General features: G+C 52.9%; 1 protein-coding gene across 5 annotated transcripts in view; it reads left to right on the forward strand.

Annotated features, from left to right (window-relative positions):
- The window catches only part of RAB11FIP3 (RAB11 family interacting protein 3), a 78,124-nt gene extending 58,784 nt beyond the window's left edge, over positions 1-19,340 (forward strand). For 4 of the 5 annotated variants that reach the window (XM_051780721.1, XM_051780739.1, XM_051780759.1 and 1 more), the window contains 10 exons: positions 1,594-1,728; positions 4,891-4,926; positions 7,460-7,553; positions 9,066-9,169; positions 11,486-11,626; positions 12,494-12,575; positions 14,376-14,513; positions 15,531-15,686; positions 16,065-16,205; positions 16,924-19,340. In XM_051780721.1, coding sequence (XP_051636681.1) covers positions 1,594-1,728; positions 4,891-4,926; positions 7,460-7,553; positions 9,066-9,169; positions 11,486-11,626; positions 12,494-12,575; positions 14,376-14,513; positions 15,531-15,686; positions 16,065-16,205; positions 16,924-17,037 — 1,141 coding nt within the window. In that variant the 3' untranslated portion in view covers positions 17,038-19,340. The remainder of the gene's footprint in view (positions 1-1,593; positions 1,729-4,890; positions 4,927-7,459; positions 7,554-9,065; positions 9,170-11,485; positions 11,627-12,493; positions 12,576-14,375; positions 14,514-15,530; positions 15,687-16,064; positions 16,206-16,923) is intronic. The other variant, XM_051780731.1, reaches the window with a different exon arrangement.
- Positions 19,341-20,939: the final 1,599 nt, after the last annotated feature.

The following is a 20,939-nucleotide window of genomic DNA, read 5'->3' on the forward strand; positions in this document are numbered from 1 at the left end:
CACACCTCTGTTCTTATTTGTGTTAATGCTGGTTAGATCTGGGTTCCCACCTTGCCCAGGGTGCACCAGCCTGGGAGGGAAGCTTACCCACCAGCACCCAGAAAAGGGCAAATCCCTTCCTCGGGTGTCTCTCAGCTGCTGTCACCTCTTCCCTGCACAAAGTCTGAGCAACTAACGTGTGTCCTGCTGGGAATGGATTATCCCAGGTCCAAACCTGCCCTGGAGGGCAGGGGGAATGAGTTTCAATTTAATTTTTTTTCCAGGAATGCGAAGAGATGAGTAATTTGGCATTGACTGGTGAACAGTTACCTGCCTAAGGGGGCTTGGAAATACTGTACAGGCAGCACAGACTCAAGGCCTGACCCTGGGGGTGACCCTGACACCCCACTGCCCCTAAAATGGGGCTGAGCCAGGGGACCCCCGGGATGTCCCACACCTTCAGCATCCCCCAGGCCAGGACTTGCTGCTGTGTATCTGTGTCCTGGGATTGCCTATCCCTCTTGGATGCCTGTTGGTTTTAAGCTTGCTTGTGTTTGCTCACACCTTTACCTGTCTTTCTTATTGAACTGCTTTGATTTTTCACTATTAACCTTTCCTTGATTCAAGTCCGTGGCTTCCAGAAGTGTATTTTCCTACAGAAAGGATTTGTGGAGTCTATCTGGCCCCAAATTAACACAAACCCTTTGCTGTTCAGAATCCCTCTGTCCTGCCCAGGGCATGTCAGGTGGGGAGGTGACTCACAGCTTCTCAAGATGTTTAAGTCCCCCCCATGTCCTCTTCCCAAAGGCCATTTCCTACAGAAAGGCAGCACTGCTGCTTGGCTTCTCTGAGCTTTACTTTGTAGGAGAGAAGGGCTGAACTGCAACTGCCCATTTAATCTTAGCTTAAAAGCACTTTGCTGTGAAGATCTGACACTGTGCATTGCTAACAGTGAGTCCACAGCAGCACAGCTGCTCTATCTTTAAAACATCCCATTGGAAAATGGGCCCCTGCCCTGGGGAGCCTGTTCCAGTGCCCGACCACCCTCTGGGGAAAGAACCTGATATCCAACCTAAACCCCCCTGAGATTCACCTCTGGCTCTCAGCGCCCAGTCCTGCACTTAATTAGGCAAACCAGGACCATTGCTGGAGCCTCCTGAGACAGATTGCCTGGAAAATTGTGTTGAAAAGTAAACTTTGTGGTGATGTAGGTTTGTAGGAAGCGCTTACCTCACCTGCCCTGGGCTCTTGGGGATCCCCCACTGAAGCTGACTGGCACAGGGGTTTGGAAGCACAGGCCAAGCTCAGCTCTGGGAGTGATGAAAGTGTTGCCAATTATAAATCTAAAATATTCTAAAAAAAATAAAAATATATTTTTAGAAGCAATTCTAAATTTTCTATACATTGCTACAAGCAACCCCACAGTCACTGCGACTTGGCTTCTAAAACCAAGGTGGGAGTCGCCCCGATCTGCCCTGGTGTTTCCAATTTGCAAATCTCACGTCTCCCACCGAAAGCTCCCCTGCCCCACCGTACCCTCAGCTTGTGGAAGCCCCGGCTGAAGCTGCTGCCCGTGGTTCTGTCCTGCTGAACTGACCCTTGTGATCTCTCTAGCACCAATCCGCTCGCTGCGAAACTGCACAGCATTCTCGCAGATGAAGCTTTTGAGTTTTACTGTAGCCAGTGCCACAAACAAATCAACCGCCTCGAGGATCTTTCCGCTCGCCTGAATGATCTTGAGATGAATAGGTAATTGTGGCCCCTCTCAGTGTTGGGGATGATGTTCTGGGAGGGAAGACTCTCCTTGTCTCGCCCAGCTTTCCCTTTGCTGCGTCGGTCGATTCCTGTGACGGGGGATGAGTTTCACTCAAGGTGAGGCTCTGCAGGTGGGGAAGGTGGGGATAATATTAATGAAGGGGAGCAGAAGATGCCTTTAATCCAAGCCACAAAAGCTGGGAGACAAGGAGCGTGTTCCCTTCTTCTCTGGGCAGCCCCATTGCATGTTCTGTGAGTGGTGGGGGCTTCTCCTGGCACTGGAAGCCATGGACTGGTCACGTACAGTATTTCTGTCACCGAGGAAAGACCGGGAGTTGGAAGCACAGCTGAGCTGCTGGTTCAGCCTGGAAGGGCAGGGCCCAGTCCATCCTCCCACTGCAGCAGTATCCTGAAGGAATCAGCCTGCTCCGTGGGGCTTGGGAGCAGTCAAATCTTGTCTCAGCCAGCTTCCCCCACTGCCTGTGCCACCGTGGGCCGGGGAGGCATGACAGACCCCAGGATCTTTGTGTAGGAACTTCATGACAGACCCCAGGATCTTTGTGTAGGAACTTCATGACAGACCCCAGGATCTTTGTGTAGGAACTTCATGACAGACCCCAGGATCTTTGTGTAGGAACTTCATGACAGACCCCAGGATCTTTGTGTAGGAGCTTGGTGAGCTTTGGAATGTCCTTCTGGAAGTCTACCAGCCAGCAGCTGGATGTGCTGGTTTGAGAAGTTGGGGAGGAATTTCTGCTTGTTGGTTTATTCATTCAGACCTTTTGCAGCCCACTGGGTGGAAGGATGGTGGTGTTTAATGATAATCATTCTTCCCATGGCTGGTGGGCCTCTTCAAGCCTGGTTTTTGGTCATGCTCTTGATTCCTGTCTGTCCTCTGCAGGGACAATGTGATCTGGGAGCTCTCGTGGGCTGTATAGTTATGGGAAGAAAACTGGAAAACAAAGAGAATCTTGAATTTAATTCTTTTTAATGAAAAAAGAATGTCTCTCTCTTCCTTTCTTGAGTAAATAGTAGTTTTTGCTGTTGGGGGCCTTGAGGGTCAGTGATGGGTCTCAGGTTATGCAGTTACTATGGAGAACACTGGTTTTCCCTGGATGCATCAGTAACCCCACTCCATTTCAGTTTTTCCCCACCAAATTTACCTGCAAAGCTGAACTAAGAGCTCAGAAGCTCCTGTGATGGGTGGCATTTCCAGTGCAGGTTTCCCTGTCCCACGGTCACAGTGGGAATTCCGTAGGTTTTGATTTGGCACGTGAGGAGGTGCAATTTCCTGAGCACAGATTTCCTGGCAATATGTTCCAAGGGGCCTGGTGGAAGGGGCAGTGCTTGCCCTCTCTGTGGTGAGGATGAGAAGTGCCATGTGCTGTGTGTGGGATGGGACAGGACCTGTTGTTCCTCCCAGCATCACTGGTGACGTGAAGGCCTCAGAACAAGGGACAGGTCCCAGACTGCAGACAACCAGAGCAGTAGGAACTGGACCAAAATCTGGGACAAGCCTGAAGACACCAGCTCCAGGGGATTCTGGCAGCTGGGGTGAAGCCCAAAGCACCCTGTAACAGCCTCACTCTTAAAAACTGTGGGCTTACAGACAGTGTTTTATCCTTGTCATAGACTGGGGAGCTACTCCCAGCATTGGGGTGCTGCTTCGTGAGCCCACAGCACAGGAAAGCAGGGAATAATCCTCAAGGAGCTTGGGATGGAGGAGTTTGTGACTGTTTTGTTTCAGTGCCCTTGTGGCAGAGCTGGTGTCTCACCCCTCAGCAGGTGCCGGCATCGCTTCCCGATGAGCTTTCTGCAGAGAAAAATATTTCCCCCCAGTGCTGGGGACATTCCTTACAATTCCTGGCAAACACCAGGGCCTGACCTCCTCCCCTCGGGTGGGCGCCGAGCGGCCTTGAAGCCCAGCCAGGAGCAGCTCTTGTGCTCCCTGGAAATCTGGGATTTGAGGATGCACTTTGACATGAGGGCTGGTCACCCTGACAACACCCCCCGGCTGGGCTTTGAGGGTTTTTTTTACAAAGAAAATTGTCCTGAGCTATTTTTAATTCTTCCTTCCAAGAACTGATATTGCAGGCAGGAATGAACTCCCAGATGATTTTATTTATTATTTTTTCCTTCAACTGAGCTGAATACCAGGGAATGCAGTTGCTACTTCTCCACTCAGGTTCTCCCTTGCCATCCCTGAGTGAGGATTTGGTAGCAGTGATGTAGCCCAGTGGCATCTGTTTGACACCAGCATGTCTTTGGTGGCATATGAGGAGGGAGATCCAGGCCCTGCTCACTTCACCAGCATCAGTCATGACCAAAAGACTGGAAGGAGTGTCTTAGAAAGGAACTGTTTCTGGAAAAGGCTATTTTTTTTCTCAGCAGGGAGGGCCTGCAGCCCGTCCTGAGGGGCTGGGGCAGGGTCACACAGACCTTGGCTTCCCTACCCTGGTCACGCTGAGCATTAGCTAAGCCCTGACCGCCGTGGTATGGTGGTGGCAGCTGCCTTGGACACGGAGCCAGGGGAGTGATCCCTGTCAGTTCTCCTGGAGAGGAGAGCTCTTCCCTCTCCCCAGCCACTCTAGCAGCCTGAAATCCAGACAGGGGCACCAGCAACAGCTCCTAAAACATCTGAGTACAAGTAGGCAGCAATTCTCTGCTGATCTGGAGGATAATGGTTGTGGGAAGGGCAGAAGGATGGACGTGCCCCTTGGCAGGCAGGAGCTGCTCCCTGTCCCCCATCCAGGGGGCAGGAGCCTGGGGGGATGCCAGGGGAGGCCTGGGGTGGTGTGGGGTGCAGGAGACTTGGCTCACTCTGCCATCGACGCCAGGCTGAAGCCCCCCACCCTCCCCACTATTATTAGCGCTTTCCTGGGGGATCAGCTTTCAGGCACAGATCAGTGGGAGAGGGCAGTGTTGTGGGGGCAGTCAGGTCTTCTCCAGCATTATTCCATGTGGTTCGTTGTCTCTGTGGTGTTAAATCCATGAGTGGTCCCTCTCCTGCCCTTTCCAGGGGGGCTGGGGGGTGCATGCTGTGGGTGCTCCGTGCCAGAGCAAAGGATGTGCCCCGGACTCCTCGCAGTTTCCTGTTTCCCTTGCTCTCCACTGTCAGCTCTTCTAACTCTTTCCTGTTTGTTCTTCATTTTGCAGCCCAAATAAAAGACTCTCCAGCAAGAAGGTGGCAAGGTAAGCCCATGCTCCTGTTCTTGCTTGCTTGATCCGTGTGAGCTGCTGGCTCCACAGAAGGAAGACTCAAAATAAGCTTGAAGCGCCTTATTTCTGGATTTATTCCATAGCCCTGGGGAAAAGTGGGTTTAATTCTGATACAGTTTTTCTGAAATGGGTTTTCTCACCCATGCACACAGCTGGAGGCTGCTGGTTTCTTCTAGGACAAAATTGGGGTGCTTCTCCTCCCTCTCTGTCCTTCAGTGCCGTACCAGGGGTGTGTGGAGCAGAGTTCCTAGAAGGATATGTTCCCCTGGGCTGTCCCCTCCCCAGTGTCACCATGGTGGGTCTCTAGGGGAGGGGGATTTCTCCAGCACCCAGAAAAAATCCAACCACTTCAGACAGTTCTTGGTCCTGTTTTACTTCACTTAGCACTTGACTTTGTGGGACCATCCCCCCCCTCCTCCCTCAGTCTGGGGCGTCCTGGGGGGCTGCAGGTAACTCTGGCTTAATGGTTTAACCCTGATTTAAACCCAGGTTTAATTCTGTGTTGCTTCTGTCCTGCACGACCATCTTGTCATGGTCACATTTTCCTTGTGGGCATTTTGATCCCTGAGTGCACAGGGATATATGATATATTCAGGCAGCTTGCTCTTAATCTCTGGAGCAGAGGATCCATCCATCCCCTCTTGGTGACACCTGGTGCTTTCCTTTCCCAACTTCCCCATCCCTCCTGTTCCCGTGCCATCAGGATTTTAAGGATAAACTGGGTCATTCCTCTGCTGTCCTGCCTCTGCTCTGCTCAGGAGAGAGGTTTCCCTCTGCACTTGTTGGCTTTCTCTTTGCTTGTTTCCAGTCAGCACAGGGACACTGTGGAGGAGCAGACAGCTCAGTTTGGGAATATTCATACCCTGTGCCCTGGCACTCAGCTCCCTGTGCTGATCCTGTGCCTCTTCCTCCCCCTGTGCTCTCACACCTTTCCCTTCTCCGTTTTTCCTGTGGTCAGCAATCTCCCCTGGCGTGATTTCCCCTCCTGGAAAGGAAGCAGCTCCTTGATATTACATTTCCTACTTCCAGTCATCTTACTTTCTAGAGCTTTGTTAAAAACACTGGCAGGAAAGAGGGTTGAAGGGAGCAGCCTGCCCCCAGGTTTCCTGTTTTAGGACTAGTTTTTGTCCTGTGGCACAGATAAATTAGGGAGGATTTGAGTTAAAGTTTTGGGAACGGAGGTTCCCTGTCTTTTGGGAGATTGGGCCCTCCTGGCCCTTGGCAAGATGCCATTCTGAGACTGGGACATGTGGGCTTGGGTAAATATTGGTTAATTCAAGAGCAGTTGGGTTTAGTTTGTGATAAGGTGAGAGATAACAGGGCGTTGCTGAGCCAGATCCTTAAGCACAGCTCAAAGCAAACCCTTTGTTGTAGATACTGTAATTACTGAAAAATCCCAAAACATTTTAAAAGATCGATTTTGGTTTGGTTAGGGCTCTCTCCTCATTTTTGTTATCTGGGTTCTGCTTCTGCTGCTTCAGCCCTGTTGTGCTTGGCGTGATTTAAATGACGAATGTGCCCGAGACTTCAGAATCTAAATATATACTGAGGGTGAGGATGCAAAATGAGACTGGGCCTTGGCTGTGGTCTCTTGGTAAATGCCAGTTGTGCTTGTGAGTATTGGCATGGGCATACTGTGCAGTGGGATGAATTTGAGAGCCAATGTTACAAATTCCTAGGGAAAACTGAGGTTCAGAAGAGACCTTTGTGGTTTTCTCATCCATGTCCTGCTGAAAGCAGTGGGAGGGCAGAGTGTTTTCCTCTTGGTAGCACCTGCCTGGGGTTCCAGAGCTGGAATGCACCACACTCCCCATGGCAGTAGCTCTTCCCTGTGCCATGAGGTGCCAGAGCTGATCCACAGTGATGCCACGAGAGTGGTGCCCCATCCAGCTCCTCCCCGGGGTGTCCTTTAGCTCCTCACCAACCTGGGGTCACTGGTGTCACAAGGCCTTGCTAATGATTAGCTCACCCTGGGCTGTCCCGGGTGGGCGGGGGTGTTTTGCAACAGCTTTGAGGGGTTTTTCCCCTCTCCCTCCCCTCCCACCCCTGCCCTCCCCTTCTTCTGCACCTTATCAGTGTCAGAGCCAGTACTCTGGCCTGTGCTGGCTAATCCACGGCCTTGGGAAGTTCATAAAGAAAGAAAGTGGAAAGAGGGAGCTCTTATCTCGTGCCATTCCAAAGAGCAGGAGCAATGATCCCGGTATGAAGTCCCAGGAGCCGTGTCCACGTCCGCGCTCTGCTGTCCCCGTTCTCCGGGTGCTCGAGGTGCCAGACTTCTGGGGAGAGCTGGGTGGTGAGGGGGGCAGCTGCTCTGCTAGGGGCCTGCCCACACCTTCCTCTGCTGGAAATCCAGTAGCCCGAGGAGCAGTGCTGCTAAATCCCTTGGGAGGGGGCAGTGGTGGCTGTGGGGGGGACAGGAGGGGCTGTCCCCTGCTGTCCCCATGGCCGTGATGTTGGCGCTGATGCCGCTGCTGCTCTGGGTCGGGGTGGTCTGTCTCTGTTTTAGGCAGCTGCACCAGACGAGCTCGCTGGCCGTGGGGGTGATGGAGGAGTCCTACCAGGACAGCCTGGAGTGCACGGACGAGGACATCACGGACAAGGTGAGAGGCTTCCTTTCCTGGCCACGCTCTGCCTGTGCCATCAGGAGAACGCTGATTTTGTGGTGGTCCTGCTGGGTTTTTCTGAGGTGTTAGGAGATAAGGATTATAGGACAAGATGGGAGCAGGGCAGGGGCACAGGGGAGCTGTCTGTGCTGTCCTGGTGGAGTCAGTGCCTTGCAGTGCAGATCCACAGGCAGGGTCAGGCTGAAGCTCCTCTGGGTAGGTGGGTGCAGGTGGGACATAGAAAGCCATCGAGGGGATGGAGGATGAGAGCACTCCAGGGATTGCAGAGCTCCTGTGCTGGGTCAGGAGGTGGCACTGGAGCCTTCTCCAGGGGTGGTGGCTGTCCCAGCATGTCAGGAGGAGGGAGGGCTGTATGCAGGCTGTGTTTTCACTTCTCCTTCACAAAACAAGATGTTCTCAAATTCTGCTTTTTGGAGTCAATTCGCCTGATGTGAAACAAGAACTTCCTTTCCTTGGCACACTCTGCTTGTGCCATCAGGAAAAGCTGATTTTGTGCTGGGCCTGCTGGGTTTTATGGGGGTGTTACAAGAAAAGAGTTATGGGATAAGATGGGAGCACAGGAAAGCTTTTGTTTTGAGTACCCCTACCTAAAAATAGGGGAAAGAAGCTATGGGAAAAAAGGAGAATTAAAGATAGGTGAGTTGGGGCTTGTGTAAATGTCTGCTGCAGTCCTGAAACTCCTTGGAAATGGCTTTTTAATTCTAGAATATGAATAGAGAGCTGCATGTGAAAGAGAAATAGATGTGTGTGTGGCTGCACTCGAAAATAATTATAACGCATAGAAGGCCTTTAAAAAATAATTAAAAATCAAACATTTTTCCAAGCCTAAAAATTGAAAAAAATACTCATATTCCCTAAGGCAGTTAACTTGGGAAACCATGGATGTAGTGCTGGGAAAGGCCTTGGTCTCTGCATGGTTTTTTTAATATCCACATGTCTCTTGCCCTTCTCCAAGACCGGTGGTTTGGGTTTTGCAGACGTGTTCCTAGTTGCCTCTCCTCCACGATTGTTTTGTGTGGGTATAACTGGGATTTGAATGAACAAAATGCAAATACAGCTGGAATAAAGCCTGCATAGGTACAGGGAGAAAACCCCTCACCTCTGATCCTTCCCCACCACCTGGCATTGACCCCTCCTATGTGACTTTATTTATCTGCAAATGCAGGGGTTTGGTCCTGTCCCAGGCAGTGGAGTATGGATGCAGCAGAGCTCTGGGGATCCCTCTAGGCTCCACTTAGAATGTCATCAGAAAAGGGTTGAAGAAAGGCAAGAATGAAGTGTTTGACCCCGTACTGGTACATGGGAGACATCAAAACATGGGTGGAAAAGGATGTTTTATAAGGATGCTTTAAATCAGGGCACGGCTGCCCCATTCCTGCGGCAACCCTCCGTTTTTGAGGATGGTTCTGGGAGCTGCTCTGGGTTCAAGGAGGCCCATCCCAGCGGGTTCAGGGCCGGGGGGCTGATCCTCCCTGTGCCTCCCCACAGGTGGTGTTCCTGGAGAAGCGGGTGACGGAGCTGGAGAAGGACACGGCTGCCAACGGGGAGCAGCACAGCCGCCTCCGGCAGGAGAACCTGCAGCTGGTGCACAGGTGAGAGCCTGGCAGAGCATCACCTGGAGAGCCCCTGCCCATCCATGTCCTGCTGCATCCATCCTAAACCCAGAGCACAGCCCTGACCAGCTGCTAGGAAGAAAACTGACTCTATCCCAGCTGAAAGCAGGACACAGTGCCTTTTAGATTTTATATACATATGTTTTATGTGCTTCCCCAGCCCACGTGTCTGTCCTTAAAGGTCTCTGGAGCTCCAGGACTTGGCTTTTGGCTTTTTTTATATGTGGCTTTTAGTGACCTGAAGCTGTGTCAGGGAAGGTTTAGGTTGGGTATCAGGAAAAGGTTCTTCCCCCAGAGGGTGGTTGGCACTGACCAGGCTCCCCAGGGCAGTGGGCACAGCACCAAGGCTGCCAGAGCTCCAGGAGTGTTTGGATGATACTCTCAGAGACAGGGTGGGATTGTTGGGGTGCCTGTGCAGGGCCAGGAGTTGAACTTGATGATCCTTCTGTGTCCCTTCCATCTCAGGATACTCTTATTTTTATGTTTATTTTTTTCATTATATGTTTATCTGTTTATTTATACATTAATATATAAAATATGCTTTCCTGCCCCATTTGTCCCTCCCAAAAGGTTTCTGGAGCTCCAGGGGCTTGGCTTTTTTATACATGGGACGCTCCAGAAAACCACAGGGAAGTCATGCTGCTTGGAAGGCTTCCCATTCCAGGAGGGCACACACTTCATCCTTCTTTCTACAGACTCTTTCTGGCCCTTATTTCACCCAGCAGCTCTGGGTGGAAGGCACAGCCGAGCCACTACAACCCATCTCCACCCTCCCCACAGCCAGCCCTGATCCCACTGCTGCCAGATCCTGGCAGGGGTGCAGCCCTTTGGATCTCACATGATGTAATATCTGTCTGTACTAATCTCCCAGGCCCTCTCTCCCAGGGTGTATTTACCCTGGGCAGATAAACCCGGCAGGAGTTTATCTATAGGGCTCTAAGGCTGTTAAATAACAGTCGTGTCAGGGATCTGAGGGATCCAAACAAAGGTTTTCCTAAGCCCTGATAAACTTTAGAGTGAGGGAAATGTTTTCACTTGAGCAGCTTGGCCCAAAAATGCCAATTTTCTCTGAGTGGAGTAAAGTCCTGACTGTGCTCCCTGGTGGGGAGGAGTTGGTTCATCTGGGAAAAGCCTTCATAAAGGCTTTGCATAAATTCCAGCTCCTTGCCTCATCCCTGGAAATGTTCAAGGCCAGGTTGGATGGGGCTCTGAGCAGCCTGGCCTAGTGGAGCCAGGCTGGGAGAGCTGGGGGGGTTCACCTGGAGAAGAGAAGGCTCCAGGGAGACCTGAGAGCCCCTTCCAGGGCCTAAAGGGGCTCCAGGAGAGCTGGAGAGGGACTGGGGACAAGGGATGGAGGGACAGGCCAAGGGGGAATGGCTTCCCACTGCCAGAGGGCAGGGTTGGATGGGATATTGGGAAGGAATTGTTGGCTGTGAGGGTGGGGAGGCCCTGGCACAGGTTGCCCAGAGAAGCTGTGGCTGCCCCATCCCTGGAAGTGTCCAAGGCCAGGTTGGATGGGGCTTGGAGCAACCTGGGCTAGTGGAAGGTGTCCCTGCCCATGGCAGGGGGTGGAACTGGATGATCTTTAAGGTCCCTTCCAACCCAAACCATTCTGGGATTCTGTGTTATTGCAGTTCTGGTGGCACCCAGGGAATGGTGACCTGCAGAACCTGTACTTTTTGTTGGAGACATGAAAGAGTGAGAAGGAGGAGGGTTGGGGCTGTTGTCATCTCTTACCTGGGTGATGAGATCACTTCATGCTAGAAACAGCTGAAGGAGGATTTCTCTGCCATGGCCACTACAGGTGGAACCACAGCCTTGGGTCTTATTTGTGGATTAGATGATCTGAAAGATCTTTTCCAACCTCAATGACTCCATGAGATTCTGATTGAATAGCTTGCTCAGGGTGACCCACAGGCTGTGGGTTACAGGATGATTACTGTGCTTCCTCCCTCACTTCCCCCTTTAAAGGATTCTGATGCAGCCTGGGGACTTAAAAAACTAGTCAGAGACACACCAGCAGACAACCTGGCTTGTTTCATTTTCTTTGCCTGTTTTGCTCAACATTTGGGTCGTTGGGGGTTTCCTGGACTGTCCCTCTGCATCTGCTGGGAGGGAGTGAAGCTGTTGGAGATGGTGATCGGTGTATTTTCCCTGAAATCTTGCTGTGTTTCAGAATCTGCTTCTCCCAGCTCATCTGTGGGGTGGGAAAGGGCTGGGAAAAGAGCCTGGTCCCTCCCTTGAGATGGCAGTGGGCCTAAGGAATGCTTAATCCTCTCTTTCTCCTTTCTGCAGAGCAAATGCTCTTGAGGAACAGCTGAAGGAGCAGGAGCTGAGGGCTGACCAGACCCTCCTGGAGGAGATCAAGAAGCAGAGGGAGCTGCTCAGCAAAATGGAGAGGGAGAAGAGCATCGAGATCGAGAACCTGCAGGCCAGGTGGGGCTGGGCAGGGCTGGGTGGGGGCAGGTCCCTGGACCCCCAGGTACACACTGGAATCAATGTACAGGCCTCTGGGGGGACAAAGTGAGGTGGACTGTGAGTTTAGGTTAGTTCAAGGTGTAACTGAAGTCATTACAAACCCTGAATTTTGTCTATTTTTACCTTTGTTCCAAAATCAAGCTCCTCCATGGACCTCATCATGGATTCTTTATTTGAATTTCCCTTCTGCAGTTTAAATTTAGCTCTTGTCCTCTATCCATGTGCCTGCCCACAGCATGTGTGAGGAGGGGGGGGTTGTTAGTGCTTGTTCCCATAAATGACTCCTGGAGGTACATTTGATGCCCAGATATTTTGCACCTTGATGGAAACAGGCAGGGAAAGAATTGCCCCAACAGGCAGAGTGTCCCAGACAGGGTGCTTTTGCTGCCTCTTGGATTCCAAAGGAAATAGTGGTGTGAGAGAGGTTTCAGTTATTTAACAGAATTTTTTTTCAGCTTTTCCAGAATGTTTTGCTGTTCAGCCCCTGCAGTCAATGAAAGATGAAGACAGTGGAGTTTTTTAACTAGTCACCATTACATGGACATTCCTTTTCCTGGGACTGTGAACCCAAAGCCCTGATAAAGGCACTGATAAAGCCCTTGGGACAAGGAATAGCATTGGACCTGATAGAGAAGGGCATGACATTGGCCAACAGGCTTGTCAGGATCACGTGGGTGTCCCTCTCTTTGCCCTTAGAGCAGAAATAATGGAATTCTCAGGGTTTGCTTTGGACAGATCCTGGTTTAATATTCCTGGTGGTGTTTTCTCTGTGTCTCCCCCCTGTGGGGTGCTGGGTGGGTGTCTCACAGCTGGTTCCCATGGCAGGCTGCAGCAGCTGGATGATGAGAACAGTGAGCTGAGGTCCTGCGTGCCCTGTCTGAGAGCCAACATCGAGAGGCTGGAGGAGGTGAGGCCCAGGGGGTGCCCAGGACGGGCTGGGGATCTGGGTTTGGGATGAAATTCTCATTTCCATGACTGTGAGATCCATCTGATGTAACAAACAAACCAGCTGCTTCCAGTCCCTGCAGGCCCTGCTCTGGACCAGCACTATCCCAGCCCACTGTCTGTGCAGGCTCCCACTGTTTAGCTGGAAGCTGGGAATAAAGCCCCTAATTAATCTCTCTGTGTCAGTGGCTGCTCCTGAGGGGACTCATGCCCTCTTGTGGAAGCTTGTCCCCATCCCTGTCCCCTTTCCTGTGGCTCCAGTCCACTGCAGGGGAGGAGGAAGAGCAGATGCTTCATCTCCATATCCTGGGCTTTGCAAGTTGAGCCTTCAAAGATCTGTGACATCTTCCTCCCTCCCACCCTGCTCAGGGTCCAAGGTCCTGCAGATGCTGGTGGGACTGGGATGGGAGGCTTCCTGAGGCATCACAGTCCACAGATGGACAAGAGCCTCGTTTTTGGAGATAATGTGGGTTGTGGATGTGACATCTGTACAGAGACTGCATTTTGTTTCTGCCAAGCTTGTGGCAGAATTAAGGTTAAAATGGAAGTGAAATCAAACTTCCCTGCCCAGTTGAAGGGTCTGGAGCATTTTATCATGTTTAATCCCACGGGAGAGTGCTGCAGCTCCATCCCTCCTCACCTGGCCACCATGAAGTGTCTTCATCTACCAGGACCTTGTGAGCACAGTTGAGGCTGGGGGCAGGAAAACTGCTGTGGCTCTGAGGACAAATTCCCTGCCTTGGTTTGGTTCAGCCATGGGAAGTTGGTTTTGATCCATAATCTCCCTTCAGAGCTCCTCTTCTCCACAGTTAATGGGATTAAGGAGAAGCAAGAGGTACAATCGCTGCCCCTTTCTGCCGAGGAGAAGCCCAGCTCATGAGCAGCTGCTTGTCCAGTGCCCCAAATCAGGATTTTGTTGTCAGTGTTCCTTTTCCTGCTGGTGTGTTGCCTTTGGTGCTCTGCCCCATGGACCAGGACACCCCAAACCCAGCAGCTGGAGCTGCCCCACAGAGCTGCTCCTCACCCCTTCATGCCATGGGCCATCTATCACCAGCACTGGGTGGGGTCTTGGGGTATTTTTGGATTTCTGAAAGCCAAAACCTTTCCCATGAGGCTGGAAACTGTGAGCCCAGGGAGGGAGTGGTGAGCTGGTCACAGGCAGAAGGTTCTGCTGTACAGGGCTGTTGGCATCTTTACCTGCATCCCAAACCTTCAGCCAAGGCTTTGACAATGAGAAGGGGACAGAGCTGGCTGTGTGTTTTACATCCTGGCTTGAACTGGTCCTGTTCCTTCTTGGATCAGCCCCCAGTTAAAACCTTTCATATCTGAAACCAAGAATGAGCAAAGGGAGGCAAAGATCTCAGGTCTGTGGCTTTTCTGAAATGCAAACTGAAGGAGCCTTATGATTTAATGTCTCCCCTTGGCCTGGAGCCCCTGTGCTGGCCCCAGTCCCTCCCAGCCTGTCCCACGCCAGCATCACACTTCCCAGAAAATGGCACAAGTGTGGATATTCCTGTGGATTTGTTCTGGACTCATCTCACACTGCCTCTCTCAGTGCTATTTTGGTGTGTGGCTGCCGAAGCTCTCAGGCTCTGGAGCCCTCAGCAAATGAAATCCCAGCAGGCAGAGCATCCTTGTCCATCAGGAGAGGATCCTTCCCTGTGGAGCTCAGCGTGTGCCGCGCTCCTGAGTGAGTGGGAAGAGCCCTGGCAGTGCCAAGCAGAGCCAAACCCTGTCACTGGTGCCTTTTGTGTCATTGCAGGAGAAGCAGAAGCTGCTGGATGAGATTGAAGACCTCACTGTGCAGCTCACTGAGGAGCAGGAGAAAAAGAGGAAGATGGGGGACAAGCTGAGTCAGGAGAGGCACCAGTTCCAGAAGGAGAAGGAGTCGACACAGGAGGTGAGTAGAGTCTGTGCCTGCCACAGCCCTGCCCTGCTAGTCTCCAAAATTAGGGCTGTGTGGGAAAGTTGGCTTTGGCAGCCTCTCCAGAACAGGTATAATGGGAGCCCTTGGTGCTGCCTGGGCAGAAGAAGGTCGTTCAGCAGCTTAACTGCATCACATTGGTCACTTTTGCCTGAATTTTGTTAAAATTCATCTTAATTTTAACACCATATCTGCAAAGGGGGGCTGTGCCACCATGGCCCCTTCCTTTCCTGCCTGGAAGGAATGGTGGCACAAGGACAGTGACAATGGCACATGGAGCCAGCAGGCAGGAGGAGAGGGGTGTGGGGCTGCTGGGGTGAGAGCTGCCAGCTCCTGAGTGCCTGGGAGCAGGATCCCAGCCCCCCAGTCCTTCCATCATCTGTAGTGTGGTAGTACTGGTAATTCCAGCTGGAGGCTCAAGCAGGGTTTGGTGGCAGGAAAGGAGCTTTGGGCCTCAAAGTGGAAATTACTGTCACTGTGGTGACACTGAGAGCACTGTGGTGAGCTGGGGACTCAATGCTGGGGCACTGAGATGGGAGATGTCTGAGGAGATGCTCACACTACTGGGAGGTCTGTGCTGCTGCAGGCCCCAAACCAGCATCTCTGGGGCTCCATCAGGGTCATTCCAGGGCTGTGCTCATGTATTTAAATAGCTCCCCATCTCCTTCTTGCTGGAGGTGTCAGGGAAGAAGGGGCCACCATGTGTCCCCCAGAAAGGGACTTAATCATAGAATCATGGAATGGTTTGGGTTGGAAGGGACCTTAAAGCTCATCCTTAAAGCTCAGCCCTGCCATGGGCAGGGACACCTTCCACTAGCCCAGGTTGCTCCAAGTCCTGTCCAGCCTGGTCTTGGACACTTCCAGGGATGGGGCAGCCACTGCTCTTTACGACGACCCTGCTGCAGCCTGTCTGTCACACCAGCCATGACCAGAGGGTGCTGCTGGGTTTTCAGGGGCTGTGGCACTCACTTGTCCCCTTCCCTTGCTCTGCAGCTCATTGAGGACCTCAGGAAGCAGCTCGAGCACCTGCAGCTCTTCAAGCTGGAGGCGGAGCAGCGTCGAGGCCGGAGCAGCAGCCTGGGGCTGCAGGAGTACAACAGCAGGACACGGGAGACGGAGCTGGAGCAAGAGATCAAGCAGCTCAAGCAGGTGGGGAGGGCTGGGCAGGGAGGGAAGTGATGTCCTGGCACCAAGGAGGGGTCAGCAGGGTCTGGGGGCTCCCTCAGATGGAGTGGATCCAAGAGCCCAATGCTTTCTTGCTCTTCTCTCTGGGGACAGGGAGGTTGGCTCCTTCTTCTGAGGGTCAGCATGTACACTCAGGAGCCCTCCTCTCTGCTGTGCCCCCTGAATCTTCCCATCTCATGATTCCAGAGGTTCTCCAGGCTCTGCTGAGGTAGAGTCAGGAGGCCCTGACAGCTGTTGGCAGTGTTGTGTGAGCTGTGTTAGGATGGAAACTCCTCCCTTCCCAGGCTGGATGAGCTCTGAGGGCACCAGGTGCTTCAGCGTCTGGTTTGTCTCTGTGAACAGGATAACAGGAACCTGAAGGAGCAGAATGATGAACTGAACGGGCAGATCATTAACTTGAGCATCCAGGGAGCCAAGAACCTCTTCTCAGCCTCCTTTTCAGAATCCCTGGCAGCAGAGATCAGCTCTGTCTCCAGAGATGAGGTATGTGCCATGAGGTGCTGGTGCCCTCACACTGCACCTTCCTGGGCTGGCTGGGGCATTCCCTGTGCCCTCAGCCTGAGAGGGCCTGGGAGGAGCTGATGTGTCCTCTCTGTGGTCTAGCTCACTCCCAAAGCTCACCTGAAAGATGGCAAGAGCAAAGAAGTCCCTGCACAACTCTTTGCAGAACTTGCAGGACTTAACCTGCCTCCCAGCCCTCCTTCCTGGGAACAGGGAACCTACTCCCTGCCAATTTGCTGATACTGGCAGCTCTGCCTTGCCTGCCCCGTGACAGCCTTCCCCTTCCCAGGACAGACCAGCCACCACAGGGTGTGTCTGTCTGTCTGGAGCTGTCTTAAATCCCCCAGGAGCCAGGACATCCACCCTGGAGATCCCGACTTCCCTGGACGTGTCCTCCCTGTACCCCAGACTCTGGTGGCCCTGCTTATGAGACTCCAAGAAGTGGGAATATCCTGGGAAACACACCAGGATATTTTGGGGGTCCAGTGGAGTTGTGATGCTCTCTGCTTTGTTCAGGCTCCTGGCTGGCTGAGAGGAAGGACAAGAGCGAGCAGAACCAGTTTTTCCTATCCCCTTAATGGTCAGGAATATCCCAGGCCACAGTGAAGAAGAGGGAAACATCCATGGGTGCACAGAGCCACGGGAAGCCCTGGGCAGTGTCAGGCAGTGACCTCTCCCTCCCTTTCTCCCTCCTTTGCAGCTCATGGAAGCAATCCAAAAGCAAGAGGAGATCAACTTCCGCCTGCAGGATTACATCGACAGGATCATCGTGGCCATCATGGAGACAAACCCCTCCATCCTGGAAGTCAAGTAAGGGCGGCCAAGAGCTGCCAGCTGCGCGCTCACCATGTGGGTTTGGTGCTCTGAGAGGATGAAGAGGGACTCCAAATGTCTTTGCTCTTGATGAAGGCACAAGGAAGCAACAGGTCGGGGGGTGAATGAGCCACGGACCAGGGAAAAGGAAAACCAGCAGCCAGGCTTTGTTGTCTGACTCCGTTATTTTGAAGCCCTTCTGGTTTTTGGAGGGCTGAAAGGGAACCTGGAGAAGGAACACAGGCAACGCACACCCGGAGGAAGCACCTGTGGCGCTGGGAACTGTCCTGCCAGGCGTTGGACCCTCTGGCACGCGGGGCACGAGCAGGAGCTTGCCACGTGTAGGGTGTGAGGAGAGGGGTTCTCTGAACTGCGGGATAACGGGATGGAGACGGGAGCGGCAGCGCCGACTTTCCCCTGCTGCCCTGTCCTACTGTGCCAAAGTGTCCCTGACACACTCACTCGCTGGGGCAGAGCTGGGAACGAGGGAAGTGTGTCCCAGACTTGCAGAGGGTTGGGGTTTGGGTTTGTTCTGTTTTATTTTTAATTAACTTAATGCAAATGTCCTCATCTGGCTGGCGCAGCCCATCCTTGCCCTGCTGCTCCTGCTGGGCCGGGGTGCATGCAGAGCCCTCACTGCTGGCAGGAGCAGCCCTGGGAGCAGCCACTCTGGGGACAGGCTGTGAGTGCACTTTGTCACCTGCCTCCTTATTTATTTTTGCTGTCTGTGGCTCAGTCCCGTCGGGAGGGCTTGGACTCCCGGCTCCAATCCCTGCTCCCCAGTCCTGGCCCTTCTGCCGTGGGGTCCGTGGGTGCCTGTGGAGCCGGGGTGGCTCTGGGGGGAGCAGCCACTCGTCCCCAGCTGGAGACAGACACACAGGCACTGTCTGTCCATCCCACAGGCACCTGGGGAAGGCTGCAGCTCTTCACCCCACACTGGAGGCTGGACCTGGCCACCTCTCCTTGTCCTTGTGGGGACACGCAGCACTTTGGGATCTGCAGGAAAGGCCTGAGCTTCCCAGAGTCCCTGGCCTGGGGACAGTGGCTGTGCCATTCCCACCCGGAGCAGGGCTCTGCTGGTGATAGCTGCAGTCCTGGAGGGGAGCCTGCTCCGGCTGCCTTTCCCCGGTGTTTCCCTGGGCTGGGGCAGGGGACGGAACAGCCGCGCTCATTCCTCATCCCTGGCATCAACCTGGGCTGGAATCTCAGTGCCACCGGGGAGAGGAGGCAGAGAACACCACAGCAGCTCCCTGGGAAACAAAAGCCATGTTTACATCAGACAGCTCTGGGCTTGCTGGCACAAGCGGCCGTGGCGCGGCGTGACCCCGGAGCAGCCACTGAACCACCCTGCTCCTCTCCAGCTCCTGGGAGGAGACAGCCAGCGGAATCCCAGGGATCCGGCCTCATCCAGCGGTTCTTTTTCCTGCCTGTCAGGTTTTAGGAATGCCAGAGTGGCCTGGAAGCAGAAGCCACAGCGATCCCAGGGGAGGAGGGGGTTCCTGCTCCTCGCCAAACCCCTTTCAGCATCTCCTGGCTGGCAGAGCCCTCTGGGGGTGACCCTGCCCGGGGACGTGGCTGCTGCCACAGCCTTATCCCAGAGGAACCGGCGAGCCACAACCACGGCACCTCGGGGTGCTCAGCCCCCACGGCCTCGTGAGAGGTGCAGTGGGGTCGGGGTGAGCCCCCAAACCCCGGGGCAGCTCCTGCACCCCTGGGACTCCCAGGCACCCACTCCCTCCCTCCCTGCCCCGAGTCCGCGGGAAGAAGCCACGTAATGTACATTTCCAGAGAAGCTTTGGGTGTAAATCAGTGTATACTTGGAGAGGGAAAATTTTTCTATCTTGTAGAGTAGGTATTTTTATAGAATGAAGGTTGATCCATTTTTTTAATACTTTAAAAGAGGAGAGAAATGTATCTGTGTATACACAAAAGCATATATATATATATATATGTATAAATATATAAATATTGGAGATCTGCCTTTCTTGACTTGGGATCCTGGATCCCCAGGTCTCAAACAATTGTGATTTTTTTCCTGTCGCTCTCACAGAGGTACTGTAACTGTAAATAAGCACCAGGAAAAAGTTTTAAGCAAACAATAAGCACTGACTTGCACATTCACCATGCTTTAAAAGCCCTATGGAGAGAAAAAACAACAAAACGAAACGAAAACTGTACATCCCAAAAATGTTCCTCTTTCCCCATCTGTATGTGAAGGAAATCCCCCCGAAAAAGAGGCAAAAACAGTATTGTCTTAAATGATGTATCAATTCTTGTCGGATTAAAAGCTGTTACTATTCCTGCCCAGAGACTCTTTTTACACAGGGGTGGGGTGGATTGAAGCATCCTGAGTGTCCAAGTGCTGGATCTCCAGTGGGGGTGGATGGAGTGGGAATGCTCCTGCACCACGAGTGCCCTGGTTTTGGGAGGATGAGGATGGAGGAGGCTGGAGCTGGCTGGAGTGCTCTGATTTTGGGAGGATGAGGATGGGGAAGGCTGGAGCTGGCTGGAGTGCCCTGATTTTGGGAGGATGAGGATGGGGAAGGCTGGGCCTGGCTGGAGTGCTCTGATTTTGGGAGGATGAGGATGGGGAAGGCTGGGCCTGGCTGGAGTGCCCTGATTTTGGGAGGATGAGGATGGGGAAGGCTGGGCCTGGCTGGCTCTGGAGGGGTCAAGGTCAGAGGGAGCCAAAATCTTCCCCCCAGCCCAGCTGTGCATGGGAATGGGGCCATTCTCCCTTCACCTTCCTGGAGGGTCCACATGGGATGAGGGACTCATGGAGCTGATCCTGCTGCCCAGGGATTGGACAGGCTGAGACAGGGACACACATGGGGGCTGCTCCAGGCAGGAACACAGAGCTTTCCCTTTTACACCGGGAAAAACCCCTCAGAGCACTCAACTGTTCTGAACTGCTCCAAAAATCCCTTAAACGCTCTCTCCCACCCTGTTAAGCTGCTCCACACCCCTTTAAGCCTCCCCCCACCCCCTCCCCGCCCCTATAAGCCGCCCCAAAGGGCCTGAACGTGCAGAATTCCCTCTCGGCTCCTGCCGTGCCTCCGGATAGCTCCAGCCTGTTCCTCTGAACTCCTCCGAGCAGCCCTGGAGCTGCTGCAAAGAGCTCCAAGGGCCTCTGTGCTGGGGACTGGCTCTGACACACCCTGAGTGCTCTGAAACCCCCCAAATTGTTTCAAACTGCTCCACACTGCTCTGAGCAGCACCAAGGCTACAAAATGTCCCTGAGCTGCCCAAAACCAACCCAGAGCTGCTCCAGAACATTCCGGAGCTGCCTTTTAAACATCCTGGAGCTGCCCTAAAACATGCCCTGAGATGCTCTAAAATGTCCCTTGAGTTGCTCCAAAGCATCCCAGAGCGGCTGTAAAACACCCCAGAGGTGCTTTGAAGTGTCCCTGAGCTGCTTTAAAATACCCCTGAGCTGCTCTAAAACATCCCTGAGCACCTGTAAAGCACTTCTGAGCATCTCTAAAGAACCTCTGTACCACTCCAAACTGCTCTACACCCTCCAAGTAGCTCTAGTGTGCACCAAAGATTTCCCTAAATAACTCTAAAACATCCTTAAAAAAATTCCTCTGAAATCTCAACCTCCAACAACTTGAAGCTGCTCTAGAAATGGGATAATTAAATAGCTCTGGTAGTATCTGTGCTGTGGAAGGACAGAGCTCTGGGCAGCACTGAACCACTTGAATTGCTCAAATAGCTTTCATGCTCCTCAAACCAGTCATAAAAGGCCCCAAACTGCCCCGAAGTAGCACTTGAAGTCCTCTAAACTCTTCTAAAACTCCTTGAAATAGCTCAAAATGGATCACAGAAAAGGTCTGGTGGCAGCTCTGAAGCACTCCACGCCTCCTCTGTGGTGTTGTGAAACATCTTGAGTGCTCCAACACC

This window comes from Manacus candei, unplaced genomic scaffold, assembly GCF_025592945.1.
Source record: "Manacus candei isolate 608988 ecotype Guabito, Panama unplaced genomic scaffold, ASM2559294v1 h1tg000002l, whole genome shotgun sequence".
Classification (NCBI taxonomy): Eukaryota; Metazoa; Chordata; class Aves; order Passeriformes; family Pipridae; genus Manacus; species Manacus candei.